The sequence below is a fragment of the Drosophila simulans genome, chromosome X (assembly GCF_016746395.2).
Source record: "Drosophila simulans strain w501 chromosome X, Prin_Dsim_3.1, whole genome shotgun sequence".
NCBI classification, from domain to species: Eukaryota; Metazoa; Arthropoda; class Insecta; order Diptera; family Drosophilidae; genus Drosophila; species Drosophila simulans.
Window position 1 is genome coordinate 11,944,911 of NC_052525.2, and position 22,764 is coordinate 11,967,674.

Genomic DNA, 22,764 nt, shown 5'->3' on the forward strand with positions numbered 1-22,764 from the left:
GAATAAAATACTTTATAGTTGGGCTTTCTAACTTTGCCCAGATTTTTACCTTTACAAAAACTATCTAGCCAGCTATCGCAAGTGGGGTGCTGCTTATCGGACAGTCGCGCTATCGGCCGGGTGTCATCGCCAGTGCGTTCGAACAAAACGGAACAGAACAGAACAGAAATTCGAAGCGCTGCCAAATATACACACACGATTGTTCCGATTGTGTCGCTCCGATCCGAAAAAATCCGAGATCCGAATTCGCAGGACAAGAGCAACAGAGCGCGCGCTAACGGATTTATTAAATGCACATGCATATTTATTTATAAACGCGAGTTTTTGGTCGGAAACTAAAGTGCAGGTCACCGACGCCTCTGCCGCAGCCGCTGCCTCCGTCGACGTCGCAGTTGCGGTAGCTGTTGCTGCTTGTTTTTTTTTTGTTGCTGTTTACAGAGGTGCGCGTTAATGTGCTAAAAAAAATATAGAAATATATATTTGTGTGCCTTTGTGCAAGTGCTGATTTTGTTTGGCTTTTTTTTGGGTTGTCATTATTTTGCACACACAAATTGCGATTTAATTAAGTTTTTGTGTGTGTGTTTGGCGCACCTATATATATATAAAGATATACCTATGCTGGCCCTGGCCCCGCCCACCACGCCGCCCCCTCGAAATGCACCGTTAGCCGCGAAATCGAAATCGAATCGTTTTGCTGCAACCGCAATGCTGTCGAACGGCTCTGCTGGCGTCTCAGCCGACGTTGACGTCGCCGCCGGCGGCGCTGCCGACTGTGATGAGCGAACGCTTTTGCTAAGCGAGGAGATTGTTGTTGCGCCGCTGCCTGCGTCGGCGTTCTCTGCCGGCGTCGCTGCTGCTGCGCCGCCAACGTCGCTGCCACTGGTGCACACAACAACAACAACGCAGCAAAACAACAACAATGTGAACAACAACAATAATGGTTCGCTTGTGGTCAGTGCGAAAAACATGGCTAATAATAAAAGTAATAAGAATAACAGCAAATGCAAAAACAACGAGGCCAGCAGCAGCAACAACAACAATGCGGCGACAGCGGCAGCTGCAGCAGCTACAACAACAACAACAACGACGACAGGAGAAGAACCGGTAACAACAACAATAACAACTACAACAACAGCAGCAGCTGACGATGAGGATATATCCAGCGATCTGAGCGATAAATTCCCACGCCCCCAAAAGAAACCCGGCAAACTAAGCAAATTGGGCACCAAAAGCGTCGGCCTCAAACGGTAAATCTCCTACAATTACTTACTCTTAATCAAGCTATTCAGTTTATATTTATAAACAACTGTCTTGGGAACTTTTTCTCCTTACTTCAATAACATAAATTCCTTTAGCTTTCCCATCATAATTGTAACTCCAGAGTAAGCAACTTACTTACATAAAATATTCGCCATAACTCTAGTCTATGTACAAATATTTTCAAAAATGCTATAATAGGTATTAGTAAAAAGCAACCTGACCGATCGATTATAATTTCGATTTTGCTTCGCAACAAAGCACAGGTATATATCTTGAAGGGTATTCAAGGGATTACTTGTCGATTATTTATCCTAAAATGAAATTGATTTAGTTTAACAGCAACATGAACACTAGTTAACAGGTTCGTGGTTTCTAAAAGTTTTCTTCCTAGATTTTTTTGGAATACTTTTTCCGCTGGAGTGTTACTAAGCCATAAGTAGACTTATCTTCTATAATAGCCTATTTATATTTTAATAGTTTATACGGATAGGATATAGGAGCATATTTTGCTAAGTTAATTTTTAATAGGTATTATTGTATTATATACTAACTGTTTGTGTCCACAGCGTCTCCTTTGGCTCCTCGAAGGGTTCGATGGTGGAGACGCTCGTCTTCGAGACGCCGACGCCGTTGTCGGAGCACATGGAGTCCACTTTTGGGTTCGATGCCGCGGATACCGCCGCTGCCGCCGCTGGTCAGCCGCAGCTGGCGTCGACGCTGGCGTCGCAACAGCCGCTCGCCGGTGGCTACAGTGGAGACTATGCCAAGGGGACCATGGATGACAGCGGCATTGAGGTGCAGGAAGAGTAAGTAACAAACTTGATACACTGTAACTAAACTAAACACAAAAGTAACGAATCCGTTGCCATATATGGAACTAGATTTTAAAAATTCCAGACGAGTTCTTCTTATGTAGGTAATATAAAAACCTGCCCTCATGACCAAATAAATATACGATAGTTATGGCCAATTAAGGCAGTGGTTGTCTAAATGTATGGTCAATATTTAATAGAAATCGTAATTAAAAAATGAAATGATTCACTATTTGCCCTACTTGAAGGAAATCTCTTATTTGCACCGCACAAAATGACTAAAAGTAAACTCTGGATATCAAGAAATGTAAAAATTTGATATCTTTTTAAGGTTCTTTGTGGTCTATCATCGCGAGAAAAAGTAAACTCTGGTATCTAGACATGTAGAAATATATGAGAGATATAATTGACTTGCTGAATTTCAAGGTTATGCATATATGTTCTAGGCTTATTTAAATAAACGAAGACACTGTATAATGTTGTATGTATTTTTGTCAGTGTAACAATGTGTGGCTTATCTTCGATATTCATTGCAGGGCTTTTATTGTGTATGCCCCGAAAGTGGGCCTACTTTTACCTAATTAAAATATCCGTCTAATGACTTTTTGGCAGCTTTCACTTTTGTTTCGCTTTTCTAATTCATAGTAAGCTGGGCATTTTTGGTTTTTTGGGCCAATCCAAAGCTGATCTCTTTTCCCAAAGCCTGTGGGCAAAAACTGCAGCTGGGTTGTACCGCATCGCCACCATACGTATGTACAGCGCCATCAACCCAAATAGCAAGCGATGAACTTTGTGCTCATCGCACCCAACCCCAAAACTAAAGCCCCCCAAATCCCCGCCATTTTTTTTTTACCCACAACCTCCCCCAAAGGCAGGAAGCTTGAGACACACAAATTTTTGAATCGATAATTACCGCTCAACGTCGTCAGCAGTTTGGTTTTATAAACTTTGCTACCTGTGTAGCTTTAACCCACGTACAGTGTTCACTCAGTTGATGGACGCGCATTTTTATGGCAAATCAAATGGGGGGCTAGGCCTTGAATTAAATCGAAACGAGGTGTATAATGACAAGTTGGAGCGGAAACAATTAAAAAGACATTTCAACTTGTGTTTTCATTGCTTGAGAAGCTCATTAAAATTATTCGGGTTCTTTCCACGCAATAAAAACAGTTTGTAACTATTTTAAAATAACTGAAAATTGAAATAGGAGATATTCCATTCACAAGTAAATTGAAGATGGCCCCAAAATATGAAACTAAAGTCTCAAAATAGGAAACGAAATTATTTTCCAATAAGAAGACCCGCCAAAAAAGGATTCTAATTGGCGAGCTGCCACTGTATTTTTGTTTATCCTCCCTTTTCCTATGCCCCTTCTTTCGTGTTATCAGTCCAATTGGAAGATGGGTTTGTTTGTTTGGGTTTTTCTTCGTCTGCCTTTTCGCATTTCCCACCACCAGATGGGAACTCCAATTGGAGTTTATAATGCGCCGGCGCTGCAGTCATTCTAACTGGAATACCGTTAAACATCGTCATCGTTTTTATTACATAATGACCCCATGTGCGTGTGTCGCCAATGTACGTGTGTCTGTGTGTGTGTGCATTTTAAAGCAATATATATGTATATAAGTGGGTCAACTTCATTTGGTGGTTGTTGACCCACATCTTTTTCGGCTGCATTTTGTGTATCCGTATCTGAACGCGTATCTAATGGATGTGCCGCACCCACTAGATTCGAATTGGGCGCTTTAACTTTAGTTCTAGTTGGATTCACGCCGATAACCGAGCTTGACAATCGATTTTTGTCATGGAGTAGAGCTGCACTGCGATAATCTACGCCCAAATTATTCGATTATCTGAATAACGGGTGCAATTTAAAGCCTTTGATCAGTTAAATGTTTTATATAATTAGTAAAAGATTAAGTTTTCAAATGTGATGAGTATAATAAGAAAGTTCCTAAACAGTTTTTGCTATTATCATTGCCCAGAACTCAACAAATAGCATTGGTTTTAAACGGCTGACAAGACAAATATAGAAGGTGTTTTATTTCTTGTGATGGCTGTCAAACGGGCATCAAATCAAATTTGCTGACAATTTGTTTTGCTTTGTCTATTGGCTGTTTCGTCTAGGTGGCATATTCCATTTTGGGAGAGATTAGACTTAACACATGTTGTGACCTTTTTGTTCGCCAGTCTCTCCACATGTGTGTTTCTTCATTTTTTATTGTATGTGGGGAGCATTAATTTGCCGGTGGAGCGTGATGTCATCAGCTTTTGAGCTCGGCACTTGCTGTAGAACTTTCTTTCTTACAGTTAGTCAGAGTCACAAAAGAAAGGAAAGGAAAAAGGCAAAAGAACGCTGAGAGAAGAAAAGAAAAACCGGGAATCTTGCGGCTCTTTATTCTACTAATCGATTATCCAGATACACGGGGAAAAACTTGATAAACAATTTAGCCAATGATCAGTCATATATTAATCAATGCCTTTTTCTAGTGTGCTATTTCATTAAAAAGATACAGTGTGACCGTTTGCGCTGAAAAAGAGCATTACTTTTACTTAAATCGAACTTTTTACTTGTTTTCTCTGCTAAAACCAACGAAAGGAGGCTGATTGAACAGCTGACCTCGACATGATTCTGATTTTTCTCTTTTTTTTTTGGACCTTAGAAATTCGATCGACCGGTGGGCCTTGCTCATGTCTATAGCTATTGTGAAAGTACATCTCGCACTGTCCGCCTGTCACTCAGTCAATTGATTTTCCGGTACCCACGGCACACTTGACATGCATACAGCGTGCTCATCATCATCATCGTCGCCGTCGTCATCATCATCATCATGATCGTCACCAGTGGACCCAGTCATAATCATAATCATATAGGCATAATTATAATCATAGGCAGACGGGACAGGCCCATTGTCACATTGTTGTAATGCCAACAACGGTAATTGTGCCGCTGGCCAGCAGTGCGTGTGTAATTGTTGTTGCCGCTTCTGTGCAACGGAACAGTGGAAATTATTATTAACTTTTAGGCTAAACAAAAAAACGAGCAGGAACAAAAGATATGCGATTATGAGGCCACAAGGTGGGCTGAATACATTTTTCCACACAAAGATTATGCATAGTTTAGTGTAGTTTTGTTCAACTTATGGAATTAAAGCTGTCAGCTTTACAACAAATACTTGCAAAACAAATTGGTTTAAATTGTTGTGATATAAAACAATTGGAAGCCCTGCAAAAACTATTTTATTCCAGATGCTGCGGATGTTATAATACATTTAATAGGATATTTTTTAGCAAATAAAGTTTATTTTATTAATTTTATTGTACTAGTTTTTTATAGTTATAATTCGAATTCTAGTGTCGACTCAATTTCAATTAAATTTCTCTGCAAGAATTCCTATATAGCAAGCATTTCTTTATATCTTTTAGTGCGCCAATCTTGAATACTGTCAATTTCATTGGGAACTATGCCAATTGTGTATTAGTTGTTTGAAATTGTAACGGAAATGGGGAAAATGCGAGCAACACTTGTGTGCTCCTAAGCTCGAGCATTCTGTGAGATTTTCAAATGTTTATGTATAATAGATTTATAATAACTCGTAAATACTATAATACTCTCGACAAATTCCCATTGGCAATGGCAACAAATCGCCGAAATGTTATAAGTATTTATATTTATTTTCTGCTACCAACGTCACTCATCCATCTTCGCCTCAAATCGTTCGTTATCAATTGTTAGTGAACTTATCAGCGCGCCGCAATGCCAAATAATTTCAAATCACTTAATGCCCAAAAAATATATTGTGCGGCAAAAGCGGAGGAGCGCGTAATTCCAACGGCGAATTAATCGGGAGTAGTAAATTCTATATTTAGCCGCAGTCATGCTGTCATATTCAAATTGGATCGTTTTCGTATTTCCCACTGAGCATTAGCCCTATTACCCATTTACGTGTGCACCGTGCAGGTCGTAAAAATATTACCAAAACAAAAATGTAGACTTGTATAAATATGATCATTCCATTTCAAAGTTTGTAATCTAACCATCTTGAAAAAATTTTGATTTTTAAAAAATGTATAATAAAGTTATTAGCTATTGAACATTTTCTGTGAGTAACTTGCAATTAGCAAGCAATGCCAAAACGATAATTGTTTATTGCCAATATTTACAGCTAAAGTATCTGAAGTGCTAAATGGCAAACTGTGAGATATTTTTGCGGCACATTGTACACAGAGAAAATAGTATCACGCGTTCAATGAATCATATCCCAATCTAAAAATAATAATCGAATTTTCGATCGTTAACTCGTAGATTTTTTCTTTTTGTGTACATGAATCTTAAAATTATTCGAGAAATGTTGAATATTTCAATTTATTTCGGACTGCTTACCACAAACTGTTGAATGTACGGATCTATATTTTTATAGTGTGCTATTTGGCTGACCACAGGTGTGAATGTGTTTGTGGTTTGTGTGCCGTGGTTTTTCTTGATTTTGTGTTCTGCTCTTATTTTTCCGCCTATATTTTCGACTTTTTCCTTTTTTTTTTTTGACAACAATAGATGGGGACCCCGATTCTAAGCATCTCCATAGTGGCGGTGGCAACCCTGTTTTAATCAACCCCCCTTCTGTGTCGTTCTTTATCCCCTCGCCCTTTTCCATCGCTATTTCCAGCAGCTTCCCCGCTTTTACCTTTATGTGTGTGCGGTTACGTGTTTATGTTTTTCCGTGTTTCCCTTGTGCTCTCTTTGGCTATTTTTTTTTGTTGTTACATTATTTTCGGTCCGTTGCTTGTGTATAACAAGTGAGAGAGAGAAAGAGAGCGAGGAGCGGTAGAGCGAGCTTACGCTCTTTTATTACTTTGGTGAGTGCGCAAAAAAGTGATGTCATGTTTGTTGGCTTTGGCAACGTTGCCAGATGTGGCGCATTTGGATTTACGTTTTGTTTGTTTTCCCGTTTTTGCCATTACAAATTCGCGGCGTTTTCGCCCTTTGCTTATTGCGCATTTCATCTGCGCTTTTACAACAAAAGATACCAGCAAATACGTAAATCACAAAATTACACTTAGCAGCAAGAACACTCTTCAAAATTTGTAAGGTTTCCGGCTGTTGATTTTTGACTGCAATAAAACAAAATTAATCAGTTCGTGTCAGAAATCTATTTAAAATTAATAAAAATAAGTTATACATTCCTGATAATTCTAAATAAATAAATAAAATATTGGCGAAATGTTGAGAAAATATTTGCGTCGTTGTTGGCTAGTGTAATTTCAGGTTTGCCTGCAGCAGCTGCCAAAAATCCCCATACAAAAAGCACGAATTGCCGGCTGTGCTGTTTGTTTTCATTTGTTTGCCCGAAATGTGTAAATTTTCTAGCCAGGAAATGCGCGAAATGAAAAATTTGGAAATGTTTTTGTTTCGCTCAAAATAGATCGCAATAAAACCATGACAAAAGATAGACGTAGACGTGTGTGTCTGGAGCCCATTAAAGAGCTCATTAAAGAGAATGTTAATTGTTCTTTGTGTCTTCTGTTGTAAAGTGAAACGCTTGCGGCGTATTTCAGATATCTCAAGTGATTTATTTCGAATACTTCGGGTCTTAAGTTTGAAAGAGGGTTGAGTTTTTCAAAGGACTACTTTTTATTATCTCAAGTACGTTGTTTTGCAATACGGATTGAAAGTAAGTTGCATGATTGTGAGGTACTTGCTTCTAAAATGTAAGCTTAAAAACGAAAAGTAAACTATTCATCAACTTCAAAGCTCACACATTAGTTTTATTTCTCACCTACGCATTTATTTAGTTTTCTGATAAAAGCGAGTGTTAAACGTATAGTTTTATTGTTAAGTTAAGGTATTCAAAAAGCGCGCCACTTAACAGTAAGTAAGGTGGCAGCCCTGGCAAAAGTTTGCGAGAGAGCGGCCTCTCTCTTTCCCGCTCCTGCAAACATTCGTGCGTGTGAACGCCTGCGTGTGAGTGTGTGTGTTTTGTATCTTTTACTTTTCAGCAGCGTGAAACTCAAACAGTCAGTTTCAGTTCAGTTTTTCAGTTTAGGCAGCAACAACGCAAAAGTCCGAAGAGCCTCCAAACAAAAAAGAGCGCTCACCTCACACAAAATATAAAAGCACAAAAACCCAAAAACCGAAACGAAAGAAAATTACGCGCTCATCAATCGTTGCTGCTGCTACTTCCCGCTCTTCGGCTATTTTTTTTAATTCGCAAAAGGATCAAAGAAGAGAGCGAGTGTAAAACGCGCGTAGAATTACCCTAAAAGTGTGTTTAACATACGAATAAGAAAAGTATTAAATTTAAACCAAAGAAAAGTGCAAAAAGAGAGGGAAAAATTACAGTTAACTGCGTGAGCGAAATAGTGAGAGGGCGGGTAGGCGGGCAAAGAGAGTCGAAAAAGCAAGTGCAAGTGGTTGAGAAAAAAACAAAAAAAAAACACTTGAATTATATTTGAAAAGAGCAAAAACAATGTGAAAGTAATTTCTGCTATTTGGTTCACACACACTTAAGTAGTTAAACATTAGTAGTACACTTGTAATTGTTGTTGTTGTTGCGCGCAGTGAGTTCATCGCAAAAAATAATACACACACACACGAACAGCGTGAGAGAGAACGACAACGCCTCCTCTCCCTCGCACTCCTGCACTGCGAAAAACAGAGTCTAGATTATAAATGAAGTCAAGATTTGATATATACAACATTTTAAAATTAACAAATATGTTGTCTTTTCAGTACATACCTAACCTTAATGATTAAATATTTCATTATTGAATTCAATTGAATTATCAATTTAGATACAATATTTCGCTCTGTGTAGCCCGCTAAACGCAATTAAAATAACTGTGCGCCAGTGTGTGTGCGTGTTAAAATAGCACCTTGTTTGTACATAAATTAGCCTTAGTCGCTCTTATTTATACTATATATAAACCGTATGCATTATACAATATATGCCCACATCGGTTGCGCCAGTGTATATATTTTGAAATTTAATAAAACAAATCGAAATCAACGCCGCACTGCAGTTGCCCTCTCTTCTCTCCCCGCCCCAGTCTATCGCGCTCTTTATTTTCCTCTCTGTTTTCGCTTTTCAAGTGCAAAATTGAATTTTCCGCTATTTGTTTCTCATGTGCTTGTGTTTTATTTTTGTTGTTTTTGTGTTTTGCGGGTGGGGTCGCATAATTTGTTAAATTAATTTTCACTCTCCCTCTCGCACGTTACCCCTCCCCCTTATCTTCTTCTTCTTATTCGCCCGTGACGTAGTCCCTCGCGTGTGTGCCCCAAAATACAACAGCAAAAACCAAAACTAATTGAAAAGCTGCTGCGCTGCCGACGTCGCAGTCGTCAAACAGTGTTGCCATCCATTCGATGCAAAAAAAAAATAGGCTAAAATATAGCCAAATGTTTTATGACAACATAAACATATGTTTCAAGTGCTTTTTTTTTCAATGTGCCAATCTTTCATTTGAATATGTTCTCAAGAAAAATGCCAAAAAATTACAAGAAACTTGTATAATACTCCAAAAGGAAAATAGATGATTTCGAATAACAACTAACGTTTTTAATGAAAGCTACAATATATTATTGCAGTGGGAGCCAATATCGATTTAAAATTTAACAAATTCATTCATCTAAATCAATGAAAAACCTAATGACTAAATAAGCTATAAAATTGATCAAAGAGTTAATTTTAATGTACTTTTCTTATCACATGAAAAGGCTAAACAAAAGTTAGCATAATGCATTGTGTCCGCATGGCGAACCACTGATAAAGATCACCTGCTAGTTTAAGACTTGTGTATAGCTATTAACTAGCCAGAAAATGGCCAAGCGCTCAGCACCACTAGATCGCTGGTGGCAAACATAATTAATGCGATCATCTTTGAGTTCGCTTTTCCCCAGCTGATGCTGCTTCTTCTGCTTCTGTTTCCCATTTACAGCTCATGTTCCACCTCCTCTTCGTGTCTCCTCCTCCACTCCTCTGCTCCACAGCATTATCCATCTATTCACTCCGCCTCCTGCTTCGCAGTAATGGCAACAAGTATTTTTCCCATATTTTTCAGTTGTTTAATTTGCTGTGGGGCACTTGAAGTCGCGTTTATGAGTTAGTGGTAACTCCTTAAACTTTTTCTCTACTTCAACTTAACAAGCATTTTGTTCCGAGGAAAAAACGTTTAATAATGCTTTGGGCCGAAACAAGATGAAAACGTTAATCTTTTTTTCTTTTTTTTTTTTTGGTATTTGTTATTTGCCTAAAACTTGTTTTTCGAGCTTGTAACACTCGTGTTTTGTTGATGGTCTTGTTCTTGTTCCAGTTGCTACAGGCCGCTGTCGATATAGTAGACTAAAGAGTTGAGTTAGAGTTCATAGACACACCATAGAAATCAATATTGTAACAATTATAGAGATGCTAGGGATTGTGCACACATTTATTTATTTCCTTACTGGAGTATTTCATCTTATCTATTTATTTCATGTTCTATTGTTGAATACTTAATTATAGTAATAATAATATTTTTTATTAATTTTTTTTATTGTTATTTATTTAATATTTGCATAGCAAAGCTTGTTCGCACTGTAGAGCGTGCCCTGTATCAATTTTTCCATATCAATTTCGGCACATGACGTAATCTTCACATGTTCAACAGCAGCAACAAAAGAAATAATTACAACAACAAGCACACTGAGTTATGAAGTGTATTTGAAATGTAAACAGATAAAACGCTGTGTTGTGTGGGGGAGGAGGAGGGGTCTTTATATAGTGAACGGGTTGTCTGATTCGATTGTAGGCTGTTTATTTTTTGCTACTTCTTCTGGTTCTCGATTTTTTTTTGTTTTTTTTTTTTTGTCGACAGGTTTCTCTAATGGTTTTTCCACTTGGGGTTCAAAGTTCTGGGACAATAAAACCGAATGCTGGAAAGATGTAGAGGAAGTGAATGTCCCAAGGGCCATTGGATGGATGGCGGAGATTGAGATCTTACAAGTTAGATCTTCCATTCCAGTTCTTTGATAGTACAGTGCGTTTCGGCTCAGTAAGTCTCGGTCTTTTCGCACAGCCAACCAGCCATAAATGAAGTCATCGACATAAACCAGTTATAAAGATAAAAAATAGGTTGTGCTATAAAACCTAATTTATTTCTGAACTGATTTGTCAAATTGCTGGTTTTCTATTGGGCATAAAAAAAATGTCATTGCTCATTAAATGCAGTCGATACAATTTTTTCACCAGTGCAGCTAAATATAATATAAATATTTTAAGAATAAAGCAAACGTCTTCAAATAACGCATTGTATTTCTGGATGCTCTAAAAATGTTTCAACTGTGTCTTCCACGAGGAACAATAATCCTAAAATAACGCCAATGATCCCTCAATAACCAAAAAAAGAAAAAATCTGGAACACTTTCCCCCTGTATTGATTTAACTTCTTTGATCTAGTGACCTGGTGATATTTGTGTTAGTGGCAGAAGTCAGATTTCTTTTTCGTGGCCAACAAAATAGAAGGCTGCAACATATGTGTCGAATATTTGCCTGAACCCGCCGTATTTCTATATGATTCCTGGATGAAGAGATCCATTTTGGACGGGGACAAGCTGATTATTCGGGAGTAATGTAGTTCACATTTCTAAATTTATCACATGAACCTGGCCAAAATACAGAGAGAAAATCGTATTTCGCTGGCAGTTGCAATCAATTGAATCAGATATTTAGCTGAAAGCCAATTGCCAAATGACTTAATTTAATTGACATTGAGGTGGCTCCTCAGTAGATGACGCACTTGCCCAGCTATTTTAAGGTCACATGCGCCGATGCGTGATTTTAGTGCTCGCCGGTTTTCTACCCCAACCAACCAACCGCCCCTCTCCTAATCGCGATATAAAACACACTGCACATCAACCACTGCACATATAGATACACATAATATAATATATAGAAAATGCCTAATTCGATTTGTGTTGCCTGCTCTGCTCATTTCCAGATCGGAGCGTTCGATAGTGCGCGTTTCAATCTACAACAGCAGCCAGCCGCAAGTAATCTGTCCACCGGCGGAGTATCTGGACTTTCCGGAGTTCAACTACAGCAGCAACCTCCTAGACTATAACACGATGGCCACGACGGCGGCGGGGATCCAACAGCAGCAGGTGATCGGCCTGGGAGCGGCCTACGATCGACAGCAAAGGTGGGTGGCCATCATCGTGAACCATATAACGTAAATATATTATCGACTCTTGGGTAATCCTCCATTGCAGCACCGATTCCGGCTGGGACAATCCCTTTCGACCAGGCGGCGATCTGTCCAGAGAGGCTGATGAAATTGTCAACATGATCAGAGGTAAGTACTACTTGATCAAATCGATCAAGATCTGTGCATTCGGATAAGGTTTATCACGATGTTGGGCGGAGAGCGTGAACTTCCACAAGGTTATTATAACTTGGTAATTCACTTTAGTTCATTATTATTTTCTATCTACACTGGAATTCCAAGTATTTCGGATTATAGTTTAGCATTATAATTGGGTATCATTTTATGAAAAATTATATGAACATCAATAAATTGTAGTGATGGGCGGAGAACATATATTATAGACCCCAGTTATTCGATCTGTGTGTAATGAAATACCCTTACTTTCAGGTGGCAAGCCCATCACACCCACAGAGGAGCGTACAATTGGCAACGGGAGTGCCCAGCATGCGGACGACAATTGCAACGGCGGTACGGCGATCGGCGAGAGTGTAATCAAATCAAATGTGAGTTGGAATATTGGTTACCTATCCCTATGTGCATACGTGACTAAAGCCCTATGTCATTATTTGCAGCTCTCGCAGAATCTAGCAACAGCACAAAATGGTACAAATTCCCATGCCTCTGCAACTGCCGACGCTGGCGCCGGAAAAGCAGCGACGGCGACCGAGCTGAGCGGCGGAACCGGAAACAATGGGGTCACCTCGCTGGGACAGGTGTCCAAACAGGTGGTTCCCGGACCGACGTCCGCTAGTCATGTGGTCATCGACGAGAAGAAGAACAAGAAGAAGGGCTGCTGCGTCCTCCAATAATTGGGGCAAATGGCGGGGGACGCGAAGAGCAGTTTGGGATGGGGGGGGAGGGCGGTCATTTTCCTGCTAGCCCTGTTTTTTTGATGTTAATGTTTTTTGGACGAAATGGAGCCAAGCTGTTAATACTTTTCATGCCGCATAAATCGCTTTGCTTCGCTTTGCAAGAGGAGACCAAAACCGATACAGAGATTGAGATTCAGACCACACAAGAATGAACTAGAAGAACATTAGGAAAACCAAGCTCTCTGACCAACAAACAGCAGCTGATTGTCAAGAACGTTGTAGCGGTACCAGCAGCCACAGTGAGAACCAACATTTATGCAACACCCTGCAGCGGTTGCTCCAGCTTCGAAACATAAGTCGATGGACACTTCAACATTTGAATTGTAAACCTGAAGACCGCACTTATATATGTTTATATATATATATATCTGTGTGTCTGCAGGCGATGCTAAACTGCAATTCACCATTATTATATATACATATTATTTTTTTCCCCCTTTTTCTGTAATGTGACTCGACCTGCATATGTGTATTATAAAAATTATTGTATGCATATATGTGAATTTATTTTTTTTTTGTAATTGTAAAATTTAGTGCGGCTTTTTTAAATAATGAAAAGGATGTAGGGACGTTTAACAAGTAAAAACTAAAAGAACAAAAAAATAACGAAAAACGTTTTGCTTGCATGCATAATGGATACAAAATCGAAAAAAGAATGCAAAAAAAAAAAATTAACATAAAGAATAATGTATTTATTTTTATTTATATGATGACGAAGAAGCAGATGAAAGTAAATTAAATGTTAAACCTTAAAACAAATATACACACACACACGTACATATACAAAATACACACACACATACGCATATATACTATACGATATATGAGATGAAATGAATGACGCAATAAAGCAAAACGAGATGAACCGGAAATAGTAGAAAAAGAGAACTAATTAAAAAATCCCCATTTTCTAAGGCTAAATAATGAGTAATTATTTTGTATCATTATTTACATGAGGCAGACAATTGAAACCGGGTGCGCTGACTTTTGGGCCCACTGTAGCGGCTGATCAAAGGAAAGCGGTGCTGAAGAAAGAGGGCGAAAATGGTAGAAAAGGTCTTAGTTCTTTGAGCAGAATATATATATATATATAGAAAGAAAGGCTTTGAAGAAACCGAAATCCCAAGACAAAAGCTTAGAAATGAGGCCAGAGAAAGTATATTAAAAGGAAGAACCACCGTTTTTCAGCTTAGTTAAGCACAATACAACCCCCCACAAAACAACCAACCAACCCCCCATTTCTCCAACCCCTTTCACTCAGTATTTTTCTCAGTTTGAACGCAAATCAAAAGCAGAAAAATGAAGGCAAACAAATACGCAAAAGTAATATGCAGGTAAATCGAGCAAAGCGAGGTACAAGAATGTTTACACAGAGAGAAAAGCAGCAACCAAATAGCTAAAGAAAGTAATGAGAACACCGAAATGGACAGCCACACCCACAAATATGTAACACTCACACACTCTCAAACACACAGACACACCCACACACCTACAGCCTAAGCATCAATGTGCTGCATTTGATAAACGTAATGAAAAACAAAAAATAAATTAAATATATATATATATATATATATACACACACAGATATATGAAATAGCAATATTGTTTCAACTGAATATAAGCAAACAGCAAAAGGGAAATTCCAAAGTCCGCAAATGAAGATAAACAAATCCGTAAACTAAATCCATCAGAGGGTTAAAACAGCAGCCAGTACAGCAATAAAATCAATATTTAATATTGTAAATTTCCGATTCCAAAAAGAAAGCAAAAACCTATTAAAAAAAAAAACCAACAAAATGTTAAGTTATTGTATAAAAAATCCTAAATAAAAAACGAAAGCAAAAATGAATGAATGAATGTGCGTATTTTTCGAAGTATAGCATAACTTTTGGGGCTGGCAAAGTGAAGCGCATTTCTAGGCTTTTAGAAATAAATACATATGTACATATGTATATGCTACGCGTGGGATCCACAGAGCGAAAGAGATAGAAATGCTTATTGATTGATGAATGCTTTTAGTTCATTCGATCGAGGGATAATTGATTGCAATTGTTTAAGGCAAACAAATCGATTAATGCTTCCGCATCGACCAAATTTAGTATTCCAATCGATGAACAACAAAACGAGGAACTGCCAAAGAACCTTTCACCCCATCGACGAATTTAGGCAAAACCAATACGTAGAATTCGAATTTGTTAATGGCTAATTAATCGCATGGCGCAACTGCATAATTATATTAGCCAAATGTGCGGCTCAAGCTTATTAAAATGTTAATACTCTAAAACCCAGGATTTTTTTATTAGCTTTGAATAAGTTTCTTTACATTTTTCCATTTGAAATTAGATATTTAAGAAAAAATGACTACTTTTTAGGTTTTAATAAAATTCCTTTAAATTATGAACAACTGCAGAGCAAGTAGGAAATATCACTGGTTTTTTATCGATTTTAAAATATATTTCGAATATTCCGGATAGGGTCAACGGTTTCCCAAGCAAACTATCAAGTTCTGAATTCACCCACGTCACGCCGCTTTTAAAGATGAAAAACCAGAATGCGAATTTGGTTCTTTTTCTTTTTTTTTGTGTTATTAATTTGGAGTTGATTTAATTTATGAACTCTACTCGGAAAGACATTTATAGCAATTTATCTGGATTTGGTTTATGGCTTTGGGCCATTCCGATTCACACTCGCATACGGATTCCAATCAAAGATTAATTGGCAACCGGGGAGCTGTCAATTTTGAAATTGTTGCGCCTAAGTAAGCGGAAATGTCTTTGCCTCTTGATCACGATCACGATCGCATCGTATTGGATCTGAGTCCGCGTTTCGATTTGAATGGAATTGAACTGTATTTGATTTGGGTATCGATGATGATGCGACTTAGTTAGTTGTTGGCGATCGGTGATGTTACCCAAGGCACCCACTCAGAAATGGAGAAGGGAAACTGGATTTTGGCCATCTATCTAATGAAAGTCAGTCATCGTTAATGGTCAAACGTGTTTTCTTTTCTATGGGCATATGGCCTGACACGAAAAAAGTCTGTTTACCAGCTTATACTACTACATATATGTACCTCTTTTAGCCAGTTTTACTAGCAACGATTCCATGAAGCCTGGTATAAACTTTCTTTTCGTTTTAATAGGCATTAACTAGTAAAATATTCAATAATTTCGATATAAAACAAACATAGGCAGAGAACACATACAGTTTGTGGATACTGTGGTTCTAAATCTTGTTCCCAAAAACCCCCTTCATATCTCTCTTTTTGCCAACCAATAAAGCGCACCTAATTTGCGAGTGCGATTCTCGTGCAGGTGCAAATTATGATGCGAGCCAAAACAACGAATAAAAGCAACAAAAGCCGCAATAATTTATGGCAAAAAATCTCAGGAAGAATAACGAAGAAGCTCTGTTACCGAGGGGGGTCCATAAAAAAGCGACATGTGTAAACGGCGGAGGGGCAAAAGGTAGCCACGCTTGGAGATAAAGATAAAGATCGGTTAGTTAGGCAACGGACACATCGGTCAACAAAAATTAATAAAATACCAAAAAAAAAAAACAACAACAATCAAATAAAAGCTGCGCATGCGCCGCACGCGTCGCCACACAAATACAAATACAGTTGCCCCTGTACGTATACGTAACATTAGCTGATGTATACGTATACGTAATATTGGCGCATGTGTGCCTAACTGTACAAACGCGCACGCGCTGCCGTTTTCGCGCTATCTCGCTTGCTCCCACTGCGCAGAGCTGCTCATAATTTAGCTAGTTCTTAGCCAGATTAAGTAGCTTATAGCTAGTTTCTAGCGTTCCTTAGAAAGTTTTTAGTTTCAGGCTTAGAATATTTAGTTATTGTTAAGTTTAACTTTTACTCTTATTTTTTAAGAGTTTATATTTATTATCGGATTCTCATTTTTTTGTTTGTGCCATCACTGTGATCGTGATTGTTTGTTTATGCGGTGGAGTCGCGCTGTCTGCGCTGTAAGCTTTTGGAAGTGGAGCAAGTGTCTTCGCCGCCGCGTCTCGATTTTCCGTCGAGTTTTAATAGATCGTCTGAGTAACTCCATGTGCGGCATTATACAGACCTATATATCCAAATCCAACAGAGCCATATAAACTTATTTACCCCCCTCTTTGTTGGCCGGGATTTCTTGATTTATGCGCCACCGGTGCTGAATGATTGATTCGTCTTTCAACTTAATTGAAAGCTTGAGCAAGTTGGCTGATCATTAAGAAATTTAAGAACTTGTTGATGTAGAGATTGAGGCAATAAATTATTGATTGGCAAAATAAATAAACTGGGAACCAGGATGAAGAAAAATTGAACTATAATAACCGGATGGAAGGCTTTTGTTAAATTACTTAACTATTATAAGCTGATGTTAATCAGCTAAATACTAGAAATATACTAATAAAATAAATTCCAAAGGATTCTTTTGAGGAAATTTTATATTATTAATAAAGTTTATTTTGGGACTTTAATGTACATTTAAATATTTAACTTAAAGCATCATGCAAGCAATACTTGACTATAAAACGTGAGTCCCCAACTAAATTTAGAATATATTAAGCATAAATTCAATCAAATTATTCCTTAATAACCGTCCAACAATCATGATTGACACAGTTCCCAATCAATTGTTGCCCTTGGCGCCGCATTAGCGTGGACAAAGGCACCCAAAAGTGTTTTCCAAAAAAATATTTTTGTTATTTTCTGTGCTATTTTTAGACTTTGTGCGCACAAAACGCTAACAAGCCAAAAGCTAAAAAATTATCTTGAAAACCAGAATTTTATGTGGTGGGGGTTGACCGGATCTCAGTTTTTGCGGAAAACTCTGATAAGTTATTAAATAAACAAGTCGTAAACTCGAACTACTCCTACCAACTATTAATTAGATGGATCATCAATGCTCCTCTTGGCTTCGCCCGTTTCCAATACGAGTTTGATATATCTGCCAGAAGATTTATAATCCCTATAAAACTTTAATGGAATTAGTGAGGCAGAGTTAATTGAATGGCGGTCTTAAATGGCGACAGCTTTACTTTAATGTGTTTTCTCTTAGACTCGCTGGCGATTTATTTTTTATATATATATTTTGGGATTGGTTCTGGAGCCAAGCTGTGGGTCTTGATTTCTGAACCTGTGGCTCTGCACTTGTTGTCACGCTCGAGGAGCTCCATCTAGATTTAATCTGGAATAATTTAGTGACGAACAGTGGGTTTCGTGATTGCAATAATGTCGATTAAAGCATTTTTAAACAAAATTCTTTTATGGCTAGTTGAAAAATATTTGTATTATCAAATGGATTACCTCATGCAGAGCCTAAAAAGCTTTCGAATTAAATATCCCATTAAATTAAATTCGAACAAATGGCCTACTTAATAGCATTGTTAAACTTGTTTAAAAACTGGTATTAGTAAAAATGAAGATTTAAATATCTTATTAAATTTAATTCTATATTTAGCACATTATTTAATTTTATTAAGAACTGGTATTCGGCAATCAAAGCCTAATGAATAAAATGAGTAAAATATGGTACTGCGGCTTCTACTTTCATCCCATAATTTCGTTGACACTTTTAACATCGAAACGCACTGTATGTCTGCATATATATTTAAAGGAACTTAATACTCCCCTAAAACCAAATACAACAAATAAAATACTGGTCTTAATTATACGAATTCAGCAAAAAACTACAAAAAGCCGAGCGCAGAGACAGATAACTTTACGTTTTGGGGTAAAAGCAAAACGTGTTAAGCTTTCTATTTAAACTATGCAAATTCGCATTGATTATTTATTTTTTGGCTCTCGCAGAAATAACAAAAATAAAATCCCCCCTCAAAACCAAAGTAAAACAAAAAAAAAACTTGGAAAAAATGGAAAAAAGGTGAAAAAAACCGTAGAAAACAGCCATAAAAAGGAGCGTTGGTTGAATCGATCGATCGATGGATCGGCTCAGGTGGCATATGCATAACCGGTCAAAGACCACAGAGAACCTGATCGCAACTCGATTTAGTTGGTTTGCTCGGCTACACGGCTGGGTTCTAGACCCGTAGAACCAACCGCCACCACTGGGCTCCCAGTCGAGTTGAGTTTAGTATGGCGTATTTCCTTAAGTTGGCCATAAAATATGATTTAGCCACATATTATTTATGGCCGCAACCAGATCTCTCTCGCTCTCTATCTCTGATTCAGAACGTGCAGCCATAACTGATTCTTAATATTCCATTCAGATTCAATCACGCCCTGGACATGCTCCACTAATGACAACCAGCTATTGCCAAAAAAAAAAAAAAAATTAGGGGCGTTGTTCGGCCACCTACAAGAATAATTATAATATTATTCCAGGAGCGGGGGGTATTGATTCGATATGTGTGTGGAGCAGAAGGGGGGTTCCTCTGCATGTGCCCCAATGCAAATCAGTTGGATTAACGGACGGCATCGAACGAACCAGTTCGTTGGAGAGAGATGTAGGCAGATCCGATCAGATTGGTCGGGTGATGGGTTGCTCCGAAATGGAGCTGCCCAGATTTATGGAACTGTCTATAAGGAGAGGTTCACAATGCGATCTGCATATGAATAGAATATTAGATGCACTGATAGATACTGCTTAATTTGGTCAATAAATTGTGCGAATTATATATTGAGAGATTGGAACAGAAACATGAATTGGAAACGGTAACAGAGCCTTATATGCATGCTTCTATCCATTAATAAATCCAAATTAATTCTAAAATATATGTAAGAAGTATAAACATTTTGCTAAGTTCCTCACATTAATTGCATAAGAAACATCATCACAGAACACCGCAAACTTTTTTATCAATGGAACATTTATACAGAAGTATCTAATGGAATCAACCTTAGCTTAATTTACTTAGCAAATTGTCAAAGTTATTGAAAAAATGGCAAGCTTCCGTGAATATTGGTAGCTCGTAAAAATTCCCACAGTTTTTAAGAATTAGTGGAGCCGATCTGTCTCGTAAACATATTTACTCGTTGTCTTACTTAATGACTCCTCGTCATGCTGGTCAATTTTAGGCACTGATTTCAGTGCGTGTTTTCCTAATCGAATCTTGGTTTTACATAACTTTTACATCATCCATGCCACAAATTGCTCAAGGGCAAAAAAAGTAGGAGGGAATAGAATCGTTTCGAATCGAAACGAATCGAATGGATTGGAATCGAATGGGTACAGAACTAAATGTTTTGGTTTCTAAGAAATCTCGTTTCTGTCTCCTTATAATTGCTAATTTATTTATTTATTTTATATTCGTTTTTTTTCAGCTCTTTCTTTATTGTTTTGGCTAAGCGTTGACGGGAAAAAAATAAACAGAGAGATGGGTGTTTTACGACCCAACGAAGATTTGAATGCTCTACGGACGATCATATATATATTTGTTAATTTTATTTATTTACTAGTTTCGTAAACAATACGTTAAGCAACACAAAATAATAATGTTAATATATATATAAACAATAAATTCAAAATATATACTTTAAAAAGTTCTTACTCGCTAAAGCTATAATAATCCAATGCAAATGACATAATTTGTCTTGTTTTTGAATTGAAATCGCATGGTAAATACTTCTGTGATCCTCGAAATCCGTGCCAAATTCAAAATACCCCCAGATAATGGGGCACAATTCCGAAAATCGGCAAAATTCAAAGCGTTCGGCGAAACGAGGGAACTGGGGGCTGCGTAACAAGTTGTTCGATCTGTTAATTTGCCAAAGAAATCACAGGCGACGACACGGGCGAAAGATCGCAATAAAAATTAGAGACAAAAAATGAAACACTTTCTTTTCTTTGCTGTATATGCAAATGGCAAATGTAAAGCCGAATCTAAAGTTAAAAAATTCACGTTAATCGCATGGTAATTAATACGGCAGCTGCAGCCTTTTACTTGGAATTAAGGCGATGACAATTAATGGGGTGATAGATCGAGATGATGAGTCAGATCGATTGGACGGACACAGACGACCACTCCCTTTTGGGCGGACTTTTTGTTAACTCGTTTGCTTGGACATGGTCTCTAAGTGAGCCATCAAGATCGGCTCGCAGATCACAGATCGAAGACAAAACTCTGGGGCGTGTGCAAGTATGCATAACAAATGCGATTTGATATCAAAGACACGGACGAAACAGCAGACATCAAACATCAGAAATCAGAAACACCAGGCTAAATTCCAAGGCGAACTAACTAAGTGAGCCAGCCGACTGACTAACTAACAGCCATCACACATTTGACAAGTCGCTGAAATGGCCAAAAACGTTTTCATTAGGCCAAGAAGATCACACAGCCAACCCCAGAAGAAGAATCAACTGGCCAAAAATAAGAGATACTTCTTTTCGGATGAAAAATGAATGCCGTGCGGCATTCGTTTAAGTTATTAAGCATAAAACTTAAATTAGAGGCACCATTAGCGATTATCATTAGAGCTGCGTGTCCGGTCCGGTTTGATTTCAATCTCATCCCCTCGATGGGAAGCCAAAATGTGATTGACTTGATTGCTGATAGCCATAAATCCAGTCAAAATATGTTTGCAAAATCTGCAATCCAGGAATAAATTTATAGTTTTAATAAGCTAACCAAAAAATAGTTGATAAATAATAAGTTTATATGTTCAAATGCAAGCCAGGTTTAGCAAACAGAAAATCGAAAGAATATGTCTATAATATTAACATTTTAAAATATACAATATTTGCGTTATACCTTGAATTTTGGGTGTATATGTGTGTCATTGTGTTTTTAAAACAGTTTGATAAGCCATTTTGCCATATATCAGGATTTGTATAAACTGTTTACTTTTAGAGCTTCAAAATTGGCAAAAGGGAAATAAATATTAATTAATCGAGAACTAGTTTATGAAAACGTTAAGTTTGAACATTACATTTTTATTGGGCTTTTAAAATGGAATATGAATAATTATCTTAAGATGACTAGATTTCAAGGCGAGCTCGCTGAGAACCCAAACAGAAACATGGACCATCAATCAAATAACAATAATGCAATTTACAAGTAAATTGGAAGATTCAGAAGACCAAACAAACAGTTTCATAAATAGAGCCATTAGTGTAACCAATAACTATGCAAATGATGGAAATACAAAACGCTGAAAAGCTACCGAAAGCGAAAATCCGATGACCCTGTGCGGTCCGAAATGGTCAAATGGCATTTCTGAGCCCAAGATCTCACGATCTTAAGAAGAACGCAAGACACCAAGCCCCGAAGACACCCAGACAGACACTGATCCGCCAGAAGAATCGCATTTGATAAATTTTGATAAGACCGAAAACGAAACGGCTAATTAAGCGAAGGCTGACCGATGCATTAGCATATGAAACCGAAGAATGAGAATGGGGCATCTTATCAGTGGTGAAGAATCACCGTCGCCTCTTTCCGCTGAAGAAACGGATGAGAGATTTGCGGGTTCCATTCAGCGGCACTTTCGGAACTTGGAACTTGGGTGTCCGCTAAAAACAAACTGGTCGCCCAAAATCGTTAATCGTGAATCGACGCATATTTTATCGTTAGTATATATATATATATATTTTTATATATATTCCATGCTT

General features: G+C 37.8%; 1 protein-coding gene and 1 long non-coding RNA gene across 3 annotated transcripts; one reads left to right on the forward strand and one right to left on the reverse strand.

The window, feature by feature from the left end:
- The first annotated feature begins 98 nt into the window (after positions 1-98).
- Positions 99-14,804, forward strand: LOC6725780 (probable serine/threonine-protein kinase nek3). Of its 2 annotated transcripts, XM_039296390.2 has the most exons (6): positions 102-1,247; positions 1,827-2,066; positions 12,045-12,245; positions 12,316-12,398; positions 12,699-12,814; positions 12,884-14,804. In XM_039296390.2, the coding sequence occupies exons 1-6, from the start codon at positions 616-618 to the stop codon at positions 13,118-13,120; spliced, it is 1,509 nt and encodes a 502-aa protein (XP_039152324.1). In that variant the 5' UTR covers positions 102-615; the 3' UTR covers positions 13,121-14,804. The 2 variants fall into 2 exon arrangements, with proteins under 2 accessions (XP_039152323.1, XP_039152324.1); XM_039296389.2 differs by having other exon boundaries at positions 99-1,247; positions 12,699-14,804.
- Positions 14,805-21,034: 6,230 nt separating this feature from the next.
- Positions 21,035-22,712, reverse strand: LOC120285315. The gene is made up of 3 exons (XR_005544601.2): positions 22,317-22,712; positions 21,905-22,005; positions 21,035-21,741 (listed from the first exon to the last, which is right to left on the reverse strand). It is a non-coding gene; the product is annotated as an uncharacterized LOC120285315 (long non-coding RNA).
- Positions 22,713-22,764: the final 52 nt, after the last annotated feature.